This window comes from Dipodomys merriami, unplaced genomic scaffold (genome assembly GCF_024711535.1).
Source record: "Dipodomys merriami isolate MVZ:Mamm:240054 unplaced genomic scaffold, mDipMer1.0.p SCAF_133, whole genome shotgun sequence".
In the NCBI taxonomy this organism is placed as follows: domain Eukaryota; kingdom Metazoa; phylum Chordata; class Mammalia; order Rodentia; family Heteromyidae; genus Dipodomys; species Dipodomys merriami.
This window is the reverse complement of record NW_027202638.1, coordinates 1,895,250-1,915,427: the sequence shown is the minus strand read 5'-3', so window position 1 is coordinate 1,915,427 and position 20,178 is coordinate 1,895,250. Positions and strand designations below refer to the sequence as shown.

The 20,178-nt window shown below is 40.4% G+C and overlaps 2 protein-coding genes across 2 annotated transcripts in view; one reads left to right on the top strand and one right to left on the bottom strand.

The window, feature by feature from the left end:
- Rras2 (RAS related 2) overlaps positions 1 to 2,966 on the top strand; it is a 64,718-nt gene extending 61,752 nt beyond the window's left edge. The window contains exon 6 of the mRNA XM_070019439.1: positions 2,218 to 2,966. Coding sequence (XP_069875540.1) covers positions 2,218 to 2,305 — 88 coding nt within the window. The 3' untranslated portion in view covers positions 2,306 to 2,966. The remainder of the gene's footprint in view (positions 1 to 2,217) is intronic.
- An 11,979-nt stretch (positions 2,967 to 14,945) lies between these two features.
- Positions 14,946 to 20,178, bottom strand: part of Spon1 (spondin 1) — a 268,437-nt gene continuing 263,204 nt past the window's right edge. The window contains exons 14-16 of the mRNA XM_070019438.1: positions 19,930 to 20,094; positions 17,902 to 18,165; positions 14,946 to 15,692 (exon numbers count right to left, since the gene is read on the bottom strand). Of these exons, the coding sequence (XP_069875539.1) occupies positions 15,529 to 15,692; positions 17,902 to 18,165; positions 19,930 to 20,094 (593 nt within the window). The 3' untranslated portion in view covers positions 14,946 to 15,528. The remainder of the gene's footprint in view (positions 15,693 to 17,901; positions 18,166 to 19,929; positions 20,095 to 20,178) is intronic.

Genomic DNA, 20,178 nt, shown 5'->3' with positions numbered 1-20,178 from the left:
ATCATTCCTTTCTAGAAGCTACTATATATGATACATGAATTTCTAATTAGGTACAGAGTGTATTCTAGGCATTTCTGATGTATAAAATCTCACTTAATAGTGTTGAGCTAGAAAAGTACAGGTAAGGGGTTTTGTAAAAAGTAAATATAGTTTCCTAAGGTGCTGGTGGTAGCTAGTATTTGAATAGCAATCAGAAACCTGCCAACGATAAATGTGTTGGTACACTTAATCCTCACTAACAGCCCAGTAGACTAAAGACTTATTTTTACCCTCACTTTCAAATGAGAAGTCAGAGGTACAAAGAAGTTAACTAACTTGCTCAAGGTTTAAATATATTCAGTGGCAGAGCTGAGATTTAACCCCAAATCTCTGATTCCAGAGCTTGTGTTCTTAACTTTGTGTTTCTTACCAGATCCTGCCAGCTAATCAAGTCAGGAAGGTAGTAAAGATTATGTAATCCATGGGGTTTATGATGTTCTAGTAAGATGTACGAATAACACCCCAGTCTACAAAGGATTTTTCTGTAGATGGCCTAAGAGGCCCCAAAGGTTTACAAAGTGTTAATGAATTGGAAGATGTTTGAGGTGTTAGGTCTGCTAGAGTTGCTATATATGCTGTGTGTGAAGAAGATTAAGTTGCTTCAGTGAGCAGCATTTGATGAGATTATTTCAAGACTGTGGCCTGGCCTCTTTTTCACCCGCTCCTGTGTCTACTGGTTTTCTCTTGATGGTTTCACAGGAATGTGGAATGAGCTGTTCATCATGTCATTCAGATGAGCTAATACCTGAGCTTGTGGGATTCTCTTTATGAAGGTGCAAAAAGTGAAGGCTGTAGGTTTTCATTTTTAAGTTGTTAAAATAGTCCAGTCCCATTATTATTTAGTAAAATGTTTCAGTTTTACTGGATGAGTTAATAGAAACAGATAGTGGTGATGGTGGTACAACAGTATGAATATATTAAATGCTTCTAAACTTCATACTTAAAAAGGGAGAAGCTGGAGAATTTTGTTTTTAACTCCTTCGCCCATTCCAGTTCTATTTTACTGTTTAATAGCTAATGGAACTGATTTTTTTCTTAAAGGAATAATTACTGTCTTTTTGAAATACCTTTTCCTTTTGATCCTCAAGATCTGTCTTCATTCATCAGGTGTGAGAAAGGAAGGTAGAGGAGGAAGTTTTAACTACCTGACACTATTAGGCTATTTAAACATTGTAAGATCTTAAATCTCTGTAATGATTGTGAAAGGTAGAAAGATCAATTGACTTGCCTAATAGTGACCTTAATAAGTGGCAAACAAAAATAAGAATTGTGGGCATACCTAATGAGGATAGTTTTATATTGTACTCTTATAAATATTTGTTCTTAACTAGGTGCCAGTGGCTCACACCTGTAATCCTAGCTACTCAGGAGGCTGAGATCTGAGGATTGGTTCAAAGCCAGCCTGGGCAGGAAAGGCTGTGAGACTCTTATCACCAATAAACCACTCAGAAAACTGGAAGTGGCCCTAGCCTTGAGCTGAAGAGTAGAGGGACAGTGCCCAGGCCTAGAGTTCAAACCCCATAACTGACCCCCCCCCCCTAAAAAAAAATTGCTCTTAAGTATGTCTTTGAGTCAAGGAATTTTAAATTGTAAGGGAATGTGGAGTCTAGCATGTTATCTGATTCAGGACTTATCCATGAGAGCTGTTTGTGAGTATTGTGCCTTTGGCTGGCTCCCCCTGTACCTCCTTCCCTCCCCCCATACTTATCTTGATGTGGTGGGGGATTGAACCCAAGGCCTCATGCATGCTAGGCAAGTGCTCTCCCATGCTCCAAGTCCCTGTCCTGTTCTCCCCCCCCCCCCCCCCCCGCCAGTTCTGGGGCTTGAACTCTGCATCTGGGCGCTGTTCCTGAGCTCAAGGCTAGCCTGTACCATTTGAACCTCAGTGCCACTTCTGGCCTTTTCTGTGATTAATTGGAGACAAGTCTCATGGACTTTTCTGCCTGGGCTGGCTTTGAGCCATGATCCTTAGATCTTGGCCTCTGATTATCAGGATTTCAGGTGTGAGCCACTGGCACCCTGCCCAAGTCTTTTTTTTTTTCCTTAAAGACTTGCTTTGATACCTAGTTGAACATGGAAACACATACACACTTGAATGCAACTTGTTCAAAAACAATCTGCATTTGTAGTAGTAGATTATTAAATAAGTGATTATATTTAGATTTTTTTACCTTACAGGAAATTTCAAGAGCAAGAATGTCCACCTTCACCAGAACCAACTCGGAAAGAAAAAGACAAGAAAGGCTGCCATTGTGTCATTTTCTAAGAATCCCTTGAGTTGTAGCTACCAACTGCCAGGAAAAGCCCTCATTTCCTCCTCTCTTTATCGTTTACATCTTGTTGGTACCTTTCTAGCCTTAGACAAATGATCACCGTATTAGCCTTAGACCAAGAAGCTGGCTAATCCTTTCCATGAAGCTAATACAATGGTCCTTTCCACACCAATTTCAAGGAAACACTAAGGCTGCTTCAAAAATCATTTGATTCCTTTAAAATACATGTCTACATACATGTACACATTCTGTTTAAGGGCTTACATTTTCATAAGGGTGAATCAGTTTTGGAGCCTAAGCTGTTTATTAAATTGAAGTGTGATAGGTTGTGAAGTAATTTTTAACTTCTGGAATCATTACCTACTGTTACTCTAAATAGAAACGTAAGAGGTTTCTTTTTTTTAATGTGAATTTTTGCCTATCTTAAAACTTTGGATGTCAACTTTACTTAACCTTAAATACACTGAATGGAATCTACGAGAGTGAGACATCTCAGACCTTTCCTGATGCTACAGCTTTTGTTTTTCAGTGGCCAAATTACCAAAATGCCTATTGTATTTATGGATTAAAAACTGCTTATCAAGTCTTTGTTATTATGCCTCCTCTTGAAGATGATAATAGTCTATGTGGCCAAATATATGGACTCATTCTGGACTTAGGCATTTCAATGTACTTGGTTTCTTAATTTAACTCTTCACAGCCATGCTAAGGGTAAGAATGAATAATTTCTGTACGTCTTCCTTTATCAATTTTTTCTGGTTAAGGGATTCAAAAAAACTAAAATTGTTTTTTGTTTGATGTAATATAAATATGAAATTGATCTTTCCAGAGTCAGAGATGATTAATGTTTTTGCTATATACTTTTATACGTTATTTTCTTATCAAACTAGTTAACAAGTATTTTTATATGTTTATAAGCAAATATGCTTTCACAGCATACCTTGTGTATATGTAAAGATAAGTATTTAATTCTTACTGTTCACTTTTAATTGACAAAGGAAAAAAAAAGTAGAAACTATAGAAACTGTAATAGAACTTTTCCTTGCTAGTCTGGTCATGGTTATATTCACCTCTGGTCAGTTACATCCCTGCTCAAGAAACCTTCTCAGTAGAGTACAACAGGATGAGTCTTGGAAACCACTTTGAATAGCCTTTGCTAGATATTAACTGTTAAGCCAAGTATTAAGTATAAAACTTTTAATTGATAACTAGTATGACTGTGGAGGGCTTCTGATTTTGTTTTTAATTTTGTAGATTGTGTTTAAACAATTCAAAAGTATGTTCCTGACTTTGACATACTTAGTGGTATTGCACAGTTGTCACTTTATCCAATGTGTACAACAGTCCCATAAAGTTTATAAAGCATACCCTTGTATAGTTTCAGGTGCTAGAATTAAAACAGATCTATTATCACAAGATAATGCTTGTTTACTCATTTTATTTTAGTGGTTTTGTGAGGGATTGGCTACTGGAAAAAACTTATTTGAGAGTGGATCTATGCCCTTCCTCACCGTGTTGAGGATTTGAATCTAAAATTGGTCATTGAGCAGGTGAACTTGATGTGAGACATTCTGGTGTTCCTAGTGATGTTCTGAATGTTTCTTGAGGTCAGAATCTTAAACTTTTTCTCTCTGAAGTGTTTTTACAGAATCCCAACCATAGAGTAGAGGGGAAAGGAATATATAAATACATGCATACATACCCCTCTGATGACTGAAACAAAACAAACCATAGTATTTGAATGCTAATTAAAAAGTCAGTAATTTTATATTGTATTTCATTATGTATTGATTACATTAGTAAAGATTTATCTTTCAAGTCTTCTAGTAAAATTACTTCCAAGGAAGATAGCCAACTTCTCCTGTGACTTTGATAGCTTCCCAGCATTGTCACATGTCCTTGGCAGTACTAGTTGGGGAGTTTCTTACAGGTCATAGGTAACTTCCATGTATTCCTCTTGCCTCAATCTCTGGGTAGTGGGATTACAAGGCATGTACTGCTTTGTTTAGCACTCCGGTTCTTTTTTTATATAGTCTGTTTAAATCTTCATTATGTTCATGTATTTTGTTAACCAGCCCTTTTCAATTGATTCCTAATACCTCATCTGTTGTGTTAGGAATGAACTTTCCACCTATGCATCTAGGGTGGTAGTCTTTCACCTGGGGAAAATTCGATGAAATGATCGTTCAGAGAACTCTGTAGGGCTTAAGTCTCAAAAGTTCTGGTTGAGTAAGACCACTCTGAATGTTTGAACATGGTTGTAGATAGTAGCTTTAATGTCTCCTGGCCCTCTTAATTGTATATTTTGGATGTATCTGTTGGCCGATTTTTCTGAAGTTATGGGCCACCATGTTTCCCTGAATTTTCACATTTCTACTAAGTTTTAGTTGTGTGATGGACATTGTCTTCTTTATGTGGTTAAGGATCTAAATTGTGTCATCTTCATCTAAAGGTTTCTAGGCTTTCTTTTATGGTAGTTTGTTTGTGTATGTACAGTTCCATAGATACTTTCAGGTCTTGGTTTTTTGTTTTTTGGGTTTTTTTTGGTTGGTGTGGGGCCTGAACTCTGGGCCTGGGCGCTGTCCCTCAGCAATTCATCTCCAGGGTAGTGCTCTACCACTTGAGCCACAGTGTCACTTCTGGTTTTTTTCTGCTTATGTGGTGCTGAGGAATCCAATCCAGGGTATCATACATGCAAGGCAAGCACTCTACCACTGAGCCACCTTCCCAGCCCCTTTCAGGTCTTGTTTTTAAGCTTAATGTAATCTCAACCCATTATTCTTGGTATATTTTAGTTCTATTACTAAACTGTGGCCCTTTGGAGGACTCTTCTGAATTCCTGAGTGATCAATAGTACTCTATAGTTTGGCTTGTGGGAACTCAAAATGATTGAGTTTGAGGTCCACTGAGCTACAGGGAACTATTGTGTTCATAGCACCTAAGTCAGTTTGACCAACCTGTAGAGTGTGTGTGTGTGTGTGTGTGTGTGTGTGTGTGTGTGTGTGTGTGTGTGTGTGTGTGTGTGCGTGCGTGCGTGCGTGCGTGTGTGTGTGTGTGTGTGTGTGTGTATTTTTCCCCCTGGTTCCAAGGCTTGAACTCTGGGTCTTCTTGCTTGCTCATGACTGGTGTGTGTGTTTGTGTGTGTGTGTTGAACTCTGGGTCTTCTTGCTTGCTCATGACTGGTGTGTGTGTGTGTTGAACTCTGGGTCTTCTTGCTTGCTCATGACTGGTGTGTGTGTGTGTGTGTGTGTGTGTGTGTGTGTGTGTGTGTGTGTGTGTGTGTGTGTGTGTGTGTGTGTGTGTGTGTGTGTCTTCTTGCTTGCTCATGACTGGTGTGCGTGCGTGCGTGCGTGCGTGCGTGCGTGCGTGCGTGCGTGCGTGCGTGCGTGCGTGCGTGTGTGTGTGTGTGTGTGTGTGTGTATTTTTCCCCCTGGTTCCAAGGCTTGAACTCTGGGTCTTCTTGCTTGCTCATGACTGGTTAACTATTACTTGAGCCACAACTCCAGGTTAGCTTTCTGCTGGTTAATTTGAGATGGAGCCTCTAGAACTTTTCTTCTGGGCTGGCTTTTAACCAGTCTTCTAGATCTCAGCTTTCTAAATAGCATAACAGGCACAAGCCACCAGTGCCTATTTTTGGAGCCCTTTTTCTGTGAAGCCCTCCCTCTACCAGAACTTTTTTTTTTGGGTCAGTTGTGGGGCTTCAACTCAAGGCATATTGGCTGTCCTTGAGCTCTTTATGCTCAATTGCTAAATAGTATACTACCACTTTGAGCTACAATATCACTTTTGGTTTTATGGAAGAGAGTCTCATGGACTTTCCACCCGAGCTGGCTTTGAACCACCATCCTTAGATCTCAGCCTCTTTAGTAGTTATGATTACAAGCATGAGCTACCAACTCCTGGCTGAGAACTTTTACAACTTTTAGCTGATACAAGATTCCTAGCTCCAATATCTGCCTTCTCAGCTCATGGAAACATTTGTGTCCTGTTTGGAACTCTCCATCTCTTCTGTAATCTGGAATGTGTTTAAATAAAGCCAGGGCAATCTTAAGGACCTTATTTACTTCCCTTCCATTAAGGACTGTAGTTCACCATTCCCTGGTATACACAGTATCTATAAACAATATATTTAGTGGGTTTTTGTTTTTTGTTTTTTTTGGGGGTCCGGTTGTGGGGCCTGAACTCTGGGCCTGGGCACTGTCCCTTAGCTCTTCAGCTCAAGGCTAGCCCTTGAGCCACAGCGCCACTTCCAGCTTTTTTCTTTTTTCTTATGTGGTGCTGGGGAATCGAACCCAGGGCCTCAGGCATGCAAGGCAAGTACTCTACCACTGAGCCACCTTTCCAGCCCGTTTTTGTTTTTTGTTAAAGAAAGTTCGTCTTCAAATTCCTGGGCTCCAGTGATCCTGCCACCTCAGTCTATCAAGTAGATGGGACTTGAGGTTCATATCTCAGTACCCAGTTTAGTCCAGTTTTAAAATTTTCAGGTAGGGAGTAGATCTTGTTCATTAAGAGTGGCCTGTCTTGGGGGTTGTAAGTGTGGCTCAGTTGGTAGAGCACTAGCCAATGATGAAAGTGTCAGGTACTGAGTTCCAGTTCGATCTCTGGCCCCCCACCCCTCCCAAAATAGCGCCTCTTTCATGGCATAATAGTATTTGTTGGTTGGCTGTTATTGTTTATAATTGGAGATTGGCAATTTTTCTCTGTGAAGGGCCAGATAGTAAATATCTGTGGCTTTGCAGACTGTTTAATCTGTCCGACTCAGTCTACAATTTTAGCACACAAACAGCCACAAGCAGTATGTAAGTAAGTAGGTGAATGTGACTGTGTTCCCAGTAAAACTTTGTGTGTACACTGTCTTGTGTTCCATATCATTGTCACATATTATGAAATACTGATTTTCTTTTGCATGTGTTTCCCATTCCTTTAAAATTATAAAGCTTATTACACATAAAAATAGAAGTTGAGTAAGATTTGATCCTTAGGACATGGTTTGCCAAATTGGCTCTGATTTAGCATTTCAGGTTTCATTCTCAACTTTAGAATTTTTCTTTTTTGATGCTGGTTTGGGGCTTGAACTCAGGGGCTATCTCTGAGCTTTTTTTGCTCAAGGCTAGCACTTTACCACTTGAGACACAGCTCTACTTCTGGCTTTTTGGTGGTTAATTGGAGATTAGAGTCTCATAGACTTTCCTGCCCTGGCTATCTTGAACCTGTATCCTCAGATCTCAGCCTTTTGAGAAGCTTGGATTATAAGCATGAGACACCAGCACCCAGCCCAACTTTAGGAGTTTTATGCTTATTTAAATGGAAACCCAATTTCCTGAATATATGGATAGAAATTTGTATTGTATGAGTTTGCTCCCTATATTGCTTGTTTTGAAATTTACAATATTTCAGAATTGGATCTTGTGCTTTAATCGATGTTAACTTAGATGATTTGTAAAATTTGGGATTTCAGAGTTTTATTATTTGGTCTTTTTTTAAAAATTAGTTGTTCAGAGGTTGCCGTTCATCTTGATCAGTGTCACCCTTCCATTGTTCTCCTTTTCCCCCTCCTATCCTTACCCTCAAGTTATGTAGTTTAATTTTTCCATAATGTACATTTAATATAATCACTGTATTTGCTTACCTTTCCTTTCTCAATTTATATGCCTCCCCTGTGTGTCCCCCACCCCCTGAATATGTTTTTTTTATTTTGCTAAACAGTTTCCTAGTTGTTCAGAGAAGTTACACCATTGGATTCCTCCCCTAAAGTATGCCATTCTTTAGTCAGTTTTTGTACATACTCATAAACCTCTGTATATGTTATCATGTATTTATATTTTAGATCCAACTTCTACATATGAGGGAAAATATGCATTGTTTGTCTCTCTTGAGTCTGACTTCACCTAACATAAATTTTTCTAGGTCCATCCATTTCTCTGTGAATTTGTTTTGATAGATGAGTAAAATTCCATTTGTGTGTGTGTGTGTGTGTGTGTGTGTGTGTGTGTGTGTGTGTGTGTGTGTGTGTGTGTGTGTGTGTGTGTGTGTGTGTGTGTGTGTGTGTGTGTGTGTGTGTGTGCATGCATATGCCACATTTTCTTGATTCACTTACCTGGTGTAGGGTATCTGGACTGTTTCCATAACTTGGCTATTGTTTATAGTACAAGTGTTTTTATGTATGTTGACTTCTAGGTAGATGTTGAAGAGTGGTATTGCTGGATGGATCATAGTTAATTCTATGTTTAGTTTTTTGAGGAACTTCCAAACTGCCTTCCAGAGTGGTTGCATTCTGGAACATTCCCACCAACCTCTCATATTTGTTATTGTTTGTATTCTCAAAGATGGCCAGTCTTAACCAGGGGGAAAGAGAATCTCAATGTTGTTTTGATTTGTATTTCCTGTATGGTCTTAAGCAGTGACTTTAAAAAATTGATGTCTCAGGATTATATATATTTACAGTTTAGCCTACTCTCTTAACTTTTTGTCATCACTTGTTTTTATCTTTTAAGATTTCCCGTTGTCATAGTTTGATCCTGTTGAACAGATAATTGGCATATAAATAGTAGAAGATGATAATCAAATGATCATTTTCAAACTCATCACTTGGATTACTTGAGGTATTAATCTGTGACTCTTTCTAAAATTTTAGTTTTCCTTTAAGCAAACTTATCTTAAAAATACCTGACTGAGCAATTTGTGTAAGAAAACATTAAGTGTTTTGCAGGCATGGATCTGTTCCTGCTTTCTTATTACTTGGAGTTGGGTAGAGGAAGATCGAGTGTCACAAATGTGAGCGCTTTAACTTTCAAGGCACAGTGTATAGGAAACCTGTTGTCAGGACCAGCTGAAGTCTAAGAAAATCTGAATTACAAGTAGTGTTTTTGCTGGAACTGCACAGATTAGTAGGATTTGAGGTGAGAGGAGAAGAGAATATGAAGTGGAAAGACTGGGCAAAAGTACAATGGTGACAGAATATAAAGTATGTATTAGTGCATGCTAAAAAGATTCTAAGTACAGTGGGACAGATATGAACTGGTAGAATGGGATTGGGTTGTATATGTGGGATTTAAACAGGATGGCCATTTTGATGCAGAAAGTGGGAAATTGCCAGATCTAGTCTAGTGGTAGATAGTGTGAATGGCAGAAAAGTTGCAGATTTAAGAAAGGAGGTCAGAAAAAGAGGTTGTTTCAGTCATGCAATCTGTCCAATTATTATTATAAACTATATATGTAGTATGTACATATATATGCTATCATAGCATATATATGATACATATTACCACAGACCATAGGGGCAAAGCCTTCTTTCTTTGTATTTACTGCATTACCTATACTATCTGGCATATGCAGAAAATCCTTTGATGAATGATTTCAGAGTAAGGTGATCAAGGCTTTGAACTTCAGTAAGGAAGGGGGACTAGGACCAGGTTAGGTACCAAGTTATAAAGTCTGAAGCTCCAAATTTAGCAAATTAGAGGTGTATCTGAGAAATGTTTTAGACTTAAATATTGAGCTTGTGTGTACAGAAAGGTGGTGGTATTAGTAACTAAAATGAGCCCATGAGACTGTAGTGATAGAACTATATAATGTATATAACAGTTGGATATTTACATCTGAGACAGTGAGGAAGGGAGTCAAGCAGCATCATTAGAGCTCAGAAGGAGAGGCTGTGCTTGGACAGGCACATTTGTAATTAATTTTGAATTGGTAATTGAAGACGTAGAAGTGGGAAATACCCATTAGGAAGAGTGTCTGAGAGTAGTTCTTAGAGGAACACAAATATTTGGGGAGTAGATTAAGAGTCAGCAAACAGCCAAGAGAAGCAGCTAGAAACGAGTGCCAGAAGTCTGTAGTTCAAGGAAGCCAGTGGTCTTAGGCTGGTAATGCACTGAGTGTTGGACAACAGTGGTCACTTATAGGTTGGTGATGACTTCCTTATATTTCAGCTGTCTGATTGTGGAAACTATGTAAGACTGATAGGTGGTTTTCTGATATTGAGGAACAGGTATTTGACCTCAGAGATAAGGATAAAGGCAACCGAGACAAAGACCCACATGGCAGGAAACAAGAAAGGTATGATGGTATCAGTGTTACATTTTTTTTCTTCCTCTTTCTCTCTTTCTCTTTCCTTCTCTCTCTCTCTCATTTCTCCCCCTCCTCTCTCTGTCTCCTCTCTCCTCTCTCTCGTCCTGGAGCTCAAACTCTGGGCTTGGGCACTGTCTCCTGAACTCCTTTTTTTTTTTTGGTTCTGGTCGTGGGGCCTGAACTCTGGGCCTGGGCGCTGTCCCTCAGCTCTTCAGCTCAAGGCTAGCGCTCTACCACTTGAGCCACAGCGCCACTGCCAGCTTTTTTCTTTTTGCTTATGTGGTGCTGAGGAATTGAACCCAGGGCCTCATGCATGCAAGGTAAGCACACTACAATTGAGCCACCTTCCCAGCCCCTCCTGAACTCCTTTTTGCTCAAGGCTAGTACTCTACCACAGTGCCACTTACAGCCTCTTCTGTGATTAACTGGAGATAAGAGTCTCATGGATTCTCCTGCCCTGGCTGTCTTTGAACCGTGATCCTCAGATCTCAGCCTCCTCAGTAGCTAGGATTGCAGGTGTGAGCCTCTGACGTCTGGTGAATGTTACTTTCTTTTGTGCTGGTACCAGGGCTTGAACTTGGCCTCACACTTGGTCACTGCTCATAGCTGGCACTCCACTTGAACCACACCAACAGTTCTGGCATTTTGCTTATTGGGAGTTTCTCAGACTTGTCCACCTGATCCAGCTAGGATTACACTCATGAGCAACTGCATCTGGAATGAGTTTTTGTCTGCTATGGGGGTAAGGAAGTAGAGGCTGTAAATATGGGATGTTTAGAGAAATATGATGGCAAAGTTGGTGTAATGGAGCAGTTATCTTGATTTGGAGGGTGGACCATTACGAGTACAAGCAAGCCAGTGCAAGGTGCTTAATCATTGGTTATATAGGCAATGCTGGTATGGAAGTAGGTTTTATCATCCTGGATTCTTAAAGCATCCAAGAGATTTGAAAATCAATACAAATGTTTCTAAGCACTTGCTCTCAGTTTCTGCATCTTCTTTGTGGAAGTTTTAAGCTGTAGGTTCTGTTTTGAGTGGTACTTGTGTGGTGGAGAAGGGAGCAGAGGATATTCATGTGTATCACAAGGGGCCCTTCTGACTTCCTAAGTAGACTGATAATTCCTGGTTAGGATCACCCAGCAGGAGTTGCATTCCAATAGTAGAAAAAACTAGAGACGTGAATTCCAAATGTAAAGGAGTCCTAGTCTTGAATGAGATGTTTGTACTTATGTCCTTGTTAGTACTTGGACGTTATTTGTGGTAATTGGAAATTGTTTAAGCATGTAACTGCTTAAAGTGAGGACTATTACCAATCAGTATGCTAAAGATGGTGGGAGTATTTAGAGCAATATAAGGAAATTTTAATACTATCTAATGTTAAGACATTATGAATGTTAAGTGAAAACAAATCACATTTTGCTCTGACATTATGTATAAGAATTATACAAATAAGTGTGATGGCATTTTCAGTAATAAGTGACCAAAGTGCAGCTCAAACCTACTTCAACACAAAGTGAACATTTACTAATTTATGAAGAAGTGAGGGAATTATGGAGTGGAGCTGGCTTTCAGTGAGTTCTAAGACAAGATGCTGTGAGGACTCGCTGTCAAGGTGAGAACTGGCCGAGCTGTGCAGGTGAGGTGAGAAGCCCTTTAGATGAGAAAGCTTGTCAGTCCTGAGGTTAGAAAAGGTAAAATGACTGGCCCCAGCATTCACAGGTACTCAGAGGTGTGGCAGTGGCTGGAACTGAGGTCCCCCAGGGTTAAATCAATAATGTCTGTGTTTCTACCCCATGGAGTATGTACTGCCTCTGAACCCACAGGGCTTCTAAATCAGGGTGCCTTTATTTAAATGTGACTACTGTATAGCTTTCAGTTTCGAAGGATTTAAATAGAACTAGTTTCACACTAATCAGCATTGCATTCAGTTGCTATTTATAATTTGTTATTGCAGCTCAATCATTTTCAGAAGGAATTTTCGTTCATTCTGCTTACATTGCGCAATATAAATACCAAAATAAAGCAGCCTTTTAAAATTACTAGCGCAAGATAGAGTAGTGGAAATGGCCCTCTTCCTTAGTTCTTCATTGTAATTAGTGATTAAACATTTTAGAGTTTAATTTCAATAACTGTTTATTTGTTTATATTTAAGCTACTTTGTAGCTGAACTCCTTGTAACAGAATTTCCACAGCAGGTCTCTTTTACTCTAGATCAGATTTCTGTTTTAAAATGATCTGGAGTTGTCTTTTTGCAGTTGAGTTTTCTGATATACATATGCTTATGTATGTATAGATCATGTAAATTTTGAGTCAAAGTTTGGTGTTTTATAGTCTCAGGCCTGCCTCATAATCATGATTCACCTGTATCTGCTTCCCAAGTGATGGGATTATAGATGCCCCATGCCCACCATTTTTGGTCCATATTGTATGAAATATGTAGGTTTATTTCCTAAGCTTCCAGAGAGTTGAAGCCATGTGAGAATGTGAAATATGCCCTTCCTAGAAGATATACATAAGCTTTGATTATGCCTAAAATTTGTTTAATCATAAGGTTCAAATGAAAAACAGCACAATTCTTTGTTTTTCAGTTCTGGGTCTAGAGAAGCCCAGGTTTTATTCTTATTTGCTACAGATTTCCTTTAAATGCACTGGCAAGATGACAGGTAAGTAACTGGCCCAATATCTGATTGGGAACTACATCTCTGAACTTTTACTGCTATCTTCAAAGGTGGGTACAAATTAGATTACAATGGTTTGGCATTGATAAAAAATATATACATTTATAAGCTGTTCTTTATATGGCAGTCTTTCATTATCTCAAGTGGAACTCCAAACAGATTGCATTTTTGTAGTAAAAAGTCTTTATTTCCAAAATGATTGGTTAGCCAGAAAGACAATAAACCACCTACCATAAGACTTTGGTAAGAAAGAGATTTGACACTTCAGAATTCCCCATTGCAAACAAAAAAAATAACACTCATCTGAGGAGAGTTATGTCACCCATTCTCAGACATTAACTTGTATTCTGGTTTTAAGCCTACTATATCAGGATTAAAAATGTACCCAATTTGAATGAGGATGAATATAGTCAAAGTAGTTTATTTGCATGTATGAAATATAACAATGAAACCTGTTGGCATTGTTTTAAGAAGTGGGAGGGAGGAAAAGGAGAGTGATGGGGTGAGTTTAATCATTTGGAAATTTAACAAACGAAACCCTTCTTGTACAAGTAATGTTCATTTTTTAAAAAAAGGTACCTGACTGGAACAAGTGAGAACATGAGACACTGAGAAGCCCAGAGTTATTTAGGAATAACCATCATTGATTTTTATGAGTTAAGAATGTTATGCATCAAGATAGCTTGCGTGATGTTACAAAACAGGCAGATCCTATATCAGATGATTTTTTTTTTGGTCAGTCTTGGGGCTTGAACTGTGGGTGTGGGTGCTGTCTGTGAGCTTCTTTGACTCAAGGTGAGCACTCTACCACTTGAGCCAACAGTGTCATTTCTGGCTTTTAAGTAGTTTCTCAGAGATAAGAGTCTCATGGAATTTCTTGCCCAGGCTGGCTTCGAACTGTGATCCTCAGATGTCAGCCTCCTGAGTCTCTAGGATTATGGGTGTGAGGCTTTGGTGCCCAGCCTGAACTGGAAATTTAAACCTCTTCTTATATTAATAATGTTGGAAAAAGCTCCAGGTAGCTAATAATGGCTCCTCTAAAATGTGAGAGCTGATTGAGATGGACAAAATGTATAAGACCCCCCACCCTCTGAACATTTAAATTAGTTTTTATTGAAATATATACAGGGCTATAGCAATATGTTGAAATACCTGATGGGTTTAATGCACTCTTTAGTCTAAGCATTGTATGCATCTTGCCCATGGTATACATATTTGGATTAAGCAGTAATAAAAAAAAAAAGTCTGCAAAAGAAACTATAGTGTGAGCAAACCCTGCTGATGGTGTTACCACTGAGAAAAATGTTCTTTCACACCAACTGTTGGTAGTCAATCTCCCTGAATTTGGTGTGCTTTATGATTGTTTGGCAGGGGATACAAAAACTCATGGCCTTTTCTGGATATCCATGAGGCCCAGTGTGCTGGTGTGGAAGTCCACACAAAAGTATATTCTTTTATCTGAGTTTCTGAAATGCTTTTTCTGTCTACAATTTTATAGCTAAAAAATAATTTTTTTCTGGGGGGTACTTAAACTCAGGGCCTGGACACTGATTAGCATTCTACCACTCTGAGCCACAGTGCCACTTCTGATGGTTCATTGGAGGTAACAGTCTCATGGATTTTCCTGCCTGGGCAGGCTTTGAACTATAGTCTTCAGATTTCAGCCTCCTGAGTAGATAGGATTACAGGCAGGAGCCACAAGCACCTAGGCTTAAAAAGTAACTTTCATGTATATATATTTTTGTTGTGAGGGAATGACTTTGGGGCCGCTGGGTTGGCTTAGAAAATTTCTGCCTTGGCCTCTGTTCCAGTATGGCTGTATTAACAGGTTCATAAGCCTATCTTAGAATTATGGCACCAAAAAATAAAGCAACAGAAACAGAACTAGGGAAAAAACTTTTATCTTCAGTCCCCTTTAGCTCCAGTGTAAGAACTTACAGTGGAATAAGGCAGCTATCATTTTCTTCCTTTGGAGTGGTTGGAGGCAAGATAAATGTATTCAGAATTTTCAGAACTTATGACTGAGGAGACCTCATAAGAGAACAAAAGTTTTACTAAATGAAAAGTTTTCTGAAAGTGGATAGGCCAAAGAGGAGAAAAGGAAATCTGTTCTCTGTATCTGATGGGTGTGTTTCCTACTTGCTGCACCCAGACACAGAGACCTCTGTGTGGATGAGGCCAGAATCTGTCTTGCTTGGCTAGGTGGAGTCTCCACAGGGACAAGCTTCAGTTTACTACAAAGTGACGGACACTACTCACTGTTGTGCAGCTGAGGGCAAGGAAGCCTCACTTGGCCTCTAGCCACCAAGAAGTATTCAGACACGACGGCTCTGGTACCCACGAGACAAACCACACTGCAAAATGAAAACTAGTGGACACAATTTAAATCATCTTAAACAAGCAAACAGTCCAACCATTGGTGACTGTGGAATCTGGAAGAGCGCAGCCCTGGGGAATTTGGACCCTTGCTAACAGGGGTGGACATTGCATGCTCTGATCTCCTTCTTGTCTTTGCAGCTAGAAAACTGAGAGCTTTTGAACCTCTTCTTCACAGTCATGTAGCGTTCTTGAATCCCACCTCCACACAGTTTGGTGCATTCTGACCAGGCCGTCCATGGGCGCATCCTACAGCCTGAAAATACATGCGTTAAGGTTAGGATCAGCAGAATAGGAATGCTGAACTCTAGCAAAATTGTCACATTGTCTGGGCTTCTCCTCTGGGCCCATATGTAATGATGTACTGAAATAATTCATGGTCAGAGTCTGTTGGCTTATATGTAGTAGTAGACTGCCTCCCCCCCCTCCCCTTAGTACTTGGCAGTTTTTTTGTCAAGGGCCAGTCTATTTCTCTGCATTTTAAAATTAGCTGTGGGTATTTATCGTTGCCACTGGAACATGAGCAGACACATGGTATGAGAAAACCTTAGTCCATTCCATAATTGTGTGTGTGATTTTGGATAGCCTACCAGAGGTAGTTGTGTGTTTCCGTTGAGAACCTGTTGTGTTTAGGTCTGTGCATTAGGTATCTGCCACACTATAGTCTCATGGAGAAGCTATACTTGGCATAGAGTTGGCCTTAAGGGATCCCTGCACTGGTTGGGGACCTGCAACTGATACATATATCTATAGATTTTGGTAATAAGGTTTTGAATTCAATCTAGTACTTACTAGGCAGATACTCTTGCCACTTGAGTCACCAGCCCATTTGTATTACTTGTATTTGAGATAGGGTCTCATTTGATGACTATGATCCTCCTATTTGTGCTTCTGTGTAGCTGGGTACATGTCATGACAGAGACATGTCATTGTGGCCAGGCATTGGTGGAGATGGAGTCTTGTGTGTGTGTTTTTTTTTTAACTTGGGCTTGCCTTCTCTACCTCCCAAGTAGCTAGGAATACAGGCTTGAGCCATTGTGCCTTGCAACAAAGAATAGTGAACTGCTGGGTAGCTTTTCACATCTGTTCCTTTCTCTCATCATCCTTAGTTGAGGTAAAAGGGAGTAATTTGAGCTATGCTTTAAAAAATAATGAAAAATTTAAGCCATGCTAGTGGCTTATGACTGTAGTGCTAGCTACTCAGGAGGCTGAGATCTAGAGGACTAGGGTTTGAAAGTGTGTCAAACTCCCATTTCCAAAATAGCTCCCAAAACATCTGTCTGGAGGCATGGCACAAGTGGCAGAGCACCAGCAAAGCTAGCTCTGATGAGTTCACAATCAAAACAACAGACCAGAAACAACTACAACTAAACCTGTTACACGGTTGCCTTTAAAAAACAAACAAACAAAACCCTTTTGGGAATCTAAAGACCATCCTAAGGTCTGTAACTAAGATGTAACCCTGCACCTTCGAATTGTATTTATTTGCCTATGCCATTGCACTCTTGGCTTAGGTCAGTTTAATCAGCAGTGTAGGCTTAGGTCAGTTTAATCAGCAGTGTAGCCTTAAGTAGGGATTCCATTTTAATTTTTTAATAGGACCGGAACCTTTCTGGTCCTAAACAAAACTATCCTGTTCCTCTCTTCTTCAAACCACTCAGCATAGGTCTATTGGCCTAAGACCTTCACAGAATCGGGCTCAAGATCCTCAGTAGGCCCCTGTGGCCTTTATGGTTTGGTCTCTCCTCCCTTTCTTGTCTCTGCTCCATTTCATCTGTTTGTACATACGCTATTTGGCATTTCTGTGCCTTGTGTATTTCTGCTAGGTAGATTATATTTTGCTCGCTGGAAAACTCCCTACAGTCTAATTTTACCTGCTCCAGTCCTTCTTAAACTGTAGGTACTGTAAGACACTCATTCCACAGGTCCTTTTGCACTTGCTCTGTTTTATTGGTACAGTAATGACTGATTTTCCAGGTTGGTTCCATGTATGAAGAAGTAAGGTCAAGGCAGATAACGTTGGTAAACTTTGTGCTAACACTGAAGCCATATATGCCAGCGCTGTCTTGTCAGAGCCACACCCCTAAAATGGATACTTTGAGAGGTTCCCAATAACATCCTCTAAGTGATTCTGACCTATCCATGCCATTTATAACCTCCTTTTGCAAAGGGTGGATGAGACTAGAAAGTCATAACTGATTTTGAGCAAGGTTAAGCAAGACTTCTGGTTTTTACAGATGTAAAATAAGGAAAGGAATTAGACAATTTTGTTTGAAAATTTATACTTTTGGCAGGTAATTTTGTTCTCTTAACGTTTCTTTGATAAAGAACCTCCTCCCATTATCTTCTTTATAAATTATGCTTTCTTAAAGTCTTGTATGTGAAGAATCAAACTGGGGTCTGAAGACCATATCCCTACTCCTTTTTTTTACTGAGCCTGGTGCAGGTCTGCAAGGCAGCCTTACCTGGGAACTGCTCCCCATCGGACTCCTCCCTCAGCTGCTCGCTCCGCCGGCTCTCTCGGGCCTCCCTCCAGCGTAGCTTCTGGATGGATGGATTTCTAAGGCACTTCCGGATGCGGCATTTCTTTCTCTGTACAGTCTCTGGACAGGGTGCACCTCCGAATTGAGGTTCCATTTGGATCATACGGGTTCGAATCATGTGACCTTTCCCACATGACTTGTTACATTCTGACCACTGGGACCACTCGGTGAGTTCACAGTCAATGGCTGGCAAGACACGGATGAGCATGAGTGTATCTCAGGACTAAAACAAGATAATGTCATTTGCTTAGAACAGCTACCTGTTGTAAGCATTTTGATAAGGAACGAGGTCTAAGAGGCAGAATGATGGCATCCAGGCCACACAGTAAACAGCAGAGGCAGAACTGGTGCCAGGTCTTGACCTGAATTCTTTCTCTACAACTTCTCCACTGAAGAAGGCATTTCTAATGCCTTTGAAGTGTGCTCAGAGCTTCTCTGAGCTCTAAACACTGACCACTCAGCTTTCGGTGGCAAAGACCAGCCTCCCACTGTCTGTTGACCTGAGATATTCAGAGCAAATCTACCAGGCCTTGTGCTGTGTGACCTTTGGAGAAAAGTTAACAGGCATATTACAATGTCAAGGGCTCTGGGCTTCTGTCATTTTGTGTCTGATATGTGGCAGTTTGTGAGAGAATCACAAAAGCCAGAAATAGGAAATTCAGTAGGAAAGGGGATGATGAGGAGTTTATAGCTTATCCTGGCACTAGATTGCACAAATTCTCACTAAGCTGGCACCTCACACATGTGAAGGGGAAATAATACATTGATCTGATTGTTGGGATGTTGACATAAGAGGGAAGTGATTCCAAACTCGCTGCTATTTGCAAAGCCAGAGGCTGGGCTGATCTAGGAAGTCATTTTAACAGTTTTCAGCCTTTTATTCTATCTGTGAACTAAGATAGTTTTCTTATCTGAAGAATGGGGATGATGGTATTTTTCTCATTAGCTTGTGATGATTAAATGGACTACTGTTCCCAGCCCAGAAAGTACTCAGTAGATGTTCTTTCATTAAGCCCTGTTGACATAAAGACTTTTGTATGAATTGGTAACTGATGCCATTGGAGGCTCTGGGTCCCTAATCCATGACCTGAATTAACTGTACACCTGGCTAAGTCTAAAATAGCTCAGGAGCTGTCAGGGAGGCTATCAGTTAAGGCCTTTACCTCACAGGTACTGTGTTCAAACTTGGTGCCAGTTACTAGGTTTTATCAGACAAACCTAGGAAGTGTCTCCTACTATTTAATGGATGAGGAAATGGAGGACCTGGGATAAGTGATCTACTGAAGGTTATACAGCCCAGCAGGGACAGAGCTAGGATCTAAACTAGGCAGCCAGCTTGAATACTAACAAGGGGAGGGAAGATGAAAAGATTGCAAATATGCAATAAAAAAGAGGTCAGAAAACAAATCATAGCAAGCAAGTAGGCATGCCTGCCCTGTTCCAAGCTAAAGAGAAGCGAGCTCTCTTGGAAGACTGGCCAGAAAAACTGTTAGTCTCACATCATCAAAATTACTGACCCAGAGGTTTTCTGTGGGCAGCAACCTTTTGAAAACTTGGCTGTTTCCTTGCTGTCTTCATACTAGAGTGCAAGACATTGACTTAATGTCCAGTTTCTGGTCAAGAGTAAAAATAAAATGGTTGCAGGGAGAGGAGGAAGAGAATTAAAAGGCTCAGACAGACCCATAACAGGATGTGGAGATGTAAGGGACTAAGGGTAGTTGTCCTGGGCTGCGTGTTTCATGTATATCTCCCACGTAAAGCTGACAACCACTTGCAGTTTCTGGATTTTGCAGTTAGTAATGAGCTTGAAGACTTTAAATAACTTTGTCAATCTAGAGACCCAAGCCCCATATTCTTTCTAGCAGTATGGTCACAGCACTGGGCCAGTAGGGAACAAGAGGAGATCTTCCTGACTTGAGGAACTTAGGAGGAGAGAGGACCCAGACTTACGACACTCAGGTAGCATGCACTTCTCCACCTGCTCCAGCTCCTCATTACAGTCTCCCAGTTCCGCCAGAGATTTGAGCATCCGCTGCCGGGTCCGCATACCCTTCCCACAGCTCACACTGCAGTCGCTCCACTCCGACCAGGGAGACAACAAGCATGGGATGGTGTCTAGGTCAAGAGCCAGATATGCCACTGAGAATAGTTCCTTTGCTTTTTTGCCCCCTGCTCTGCCCATGGGTTCAAGTAAGACTC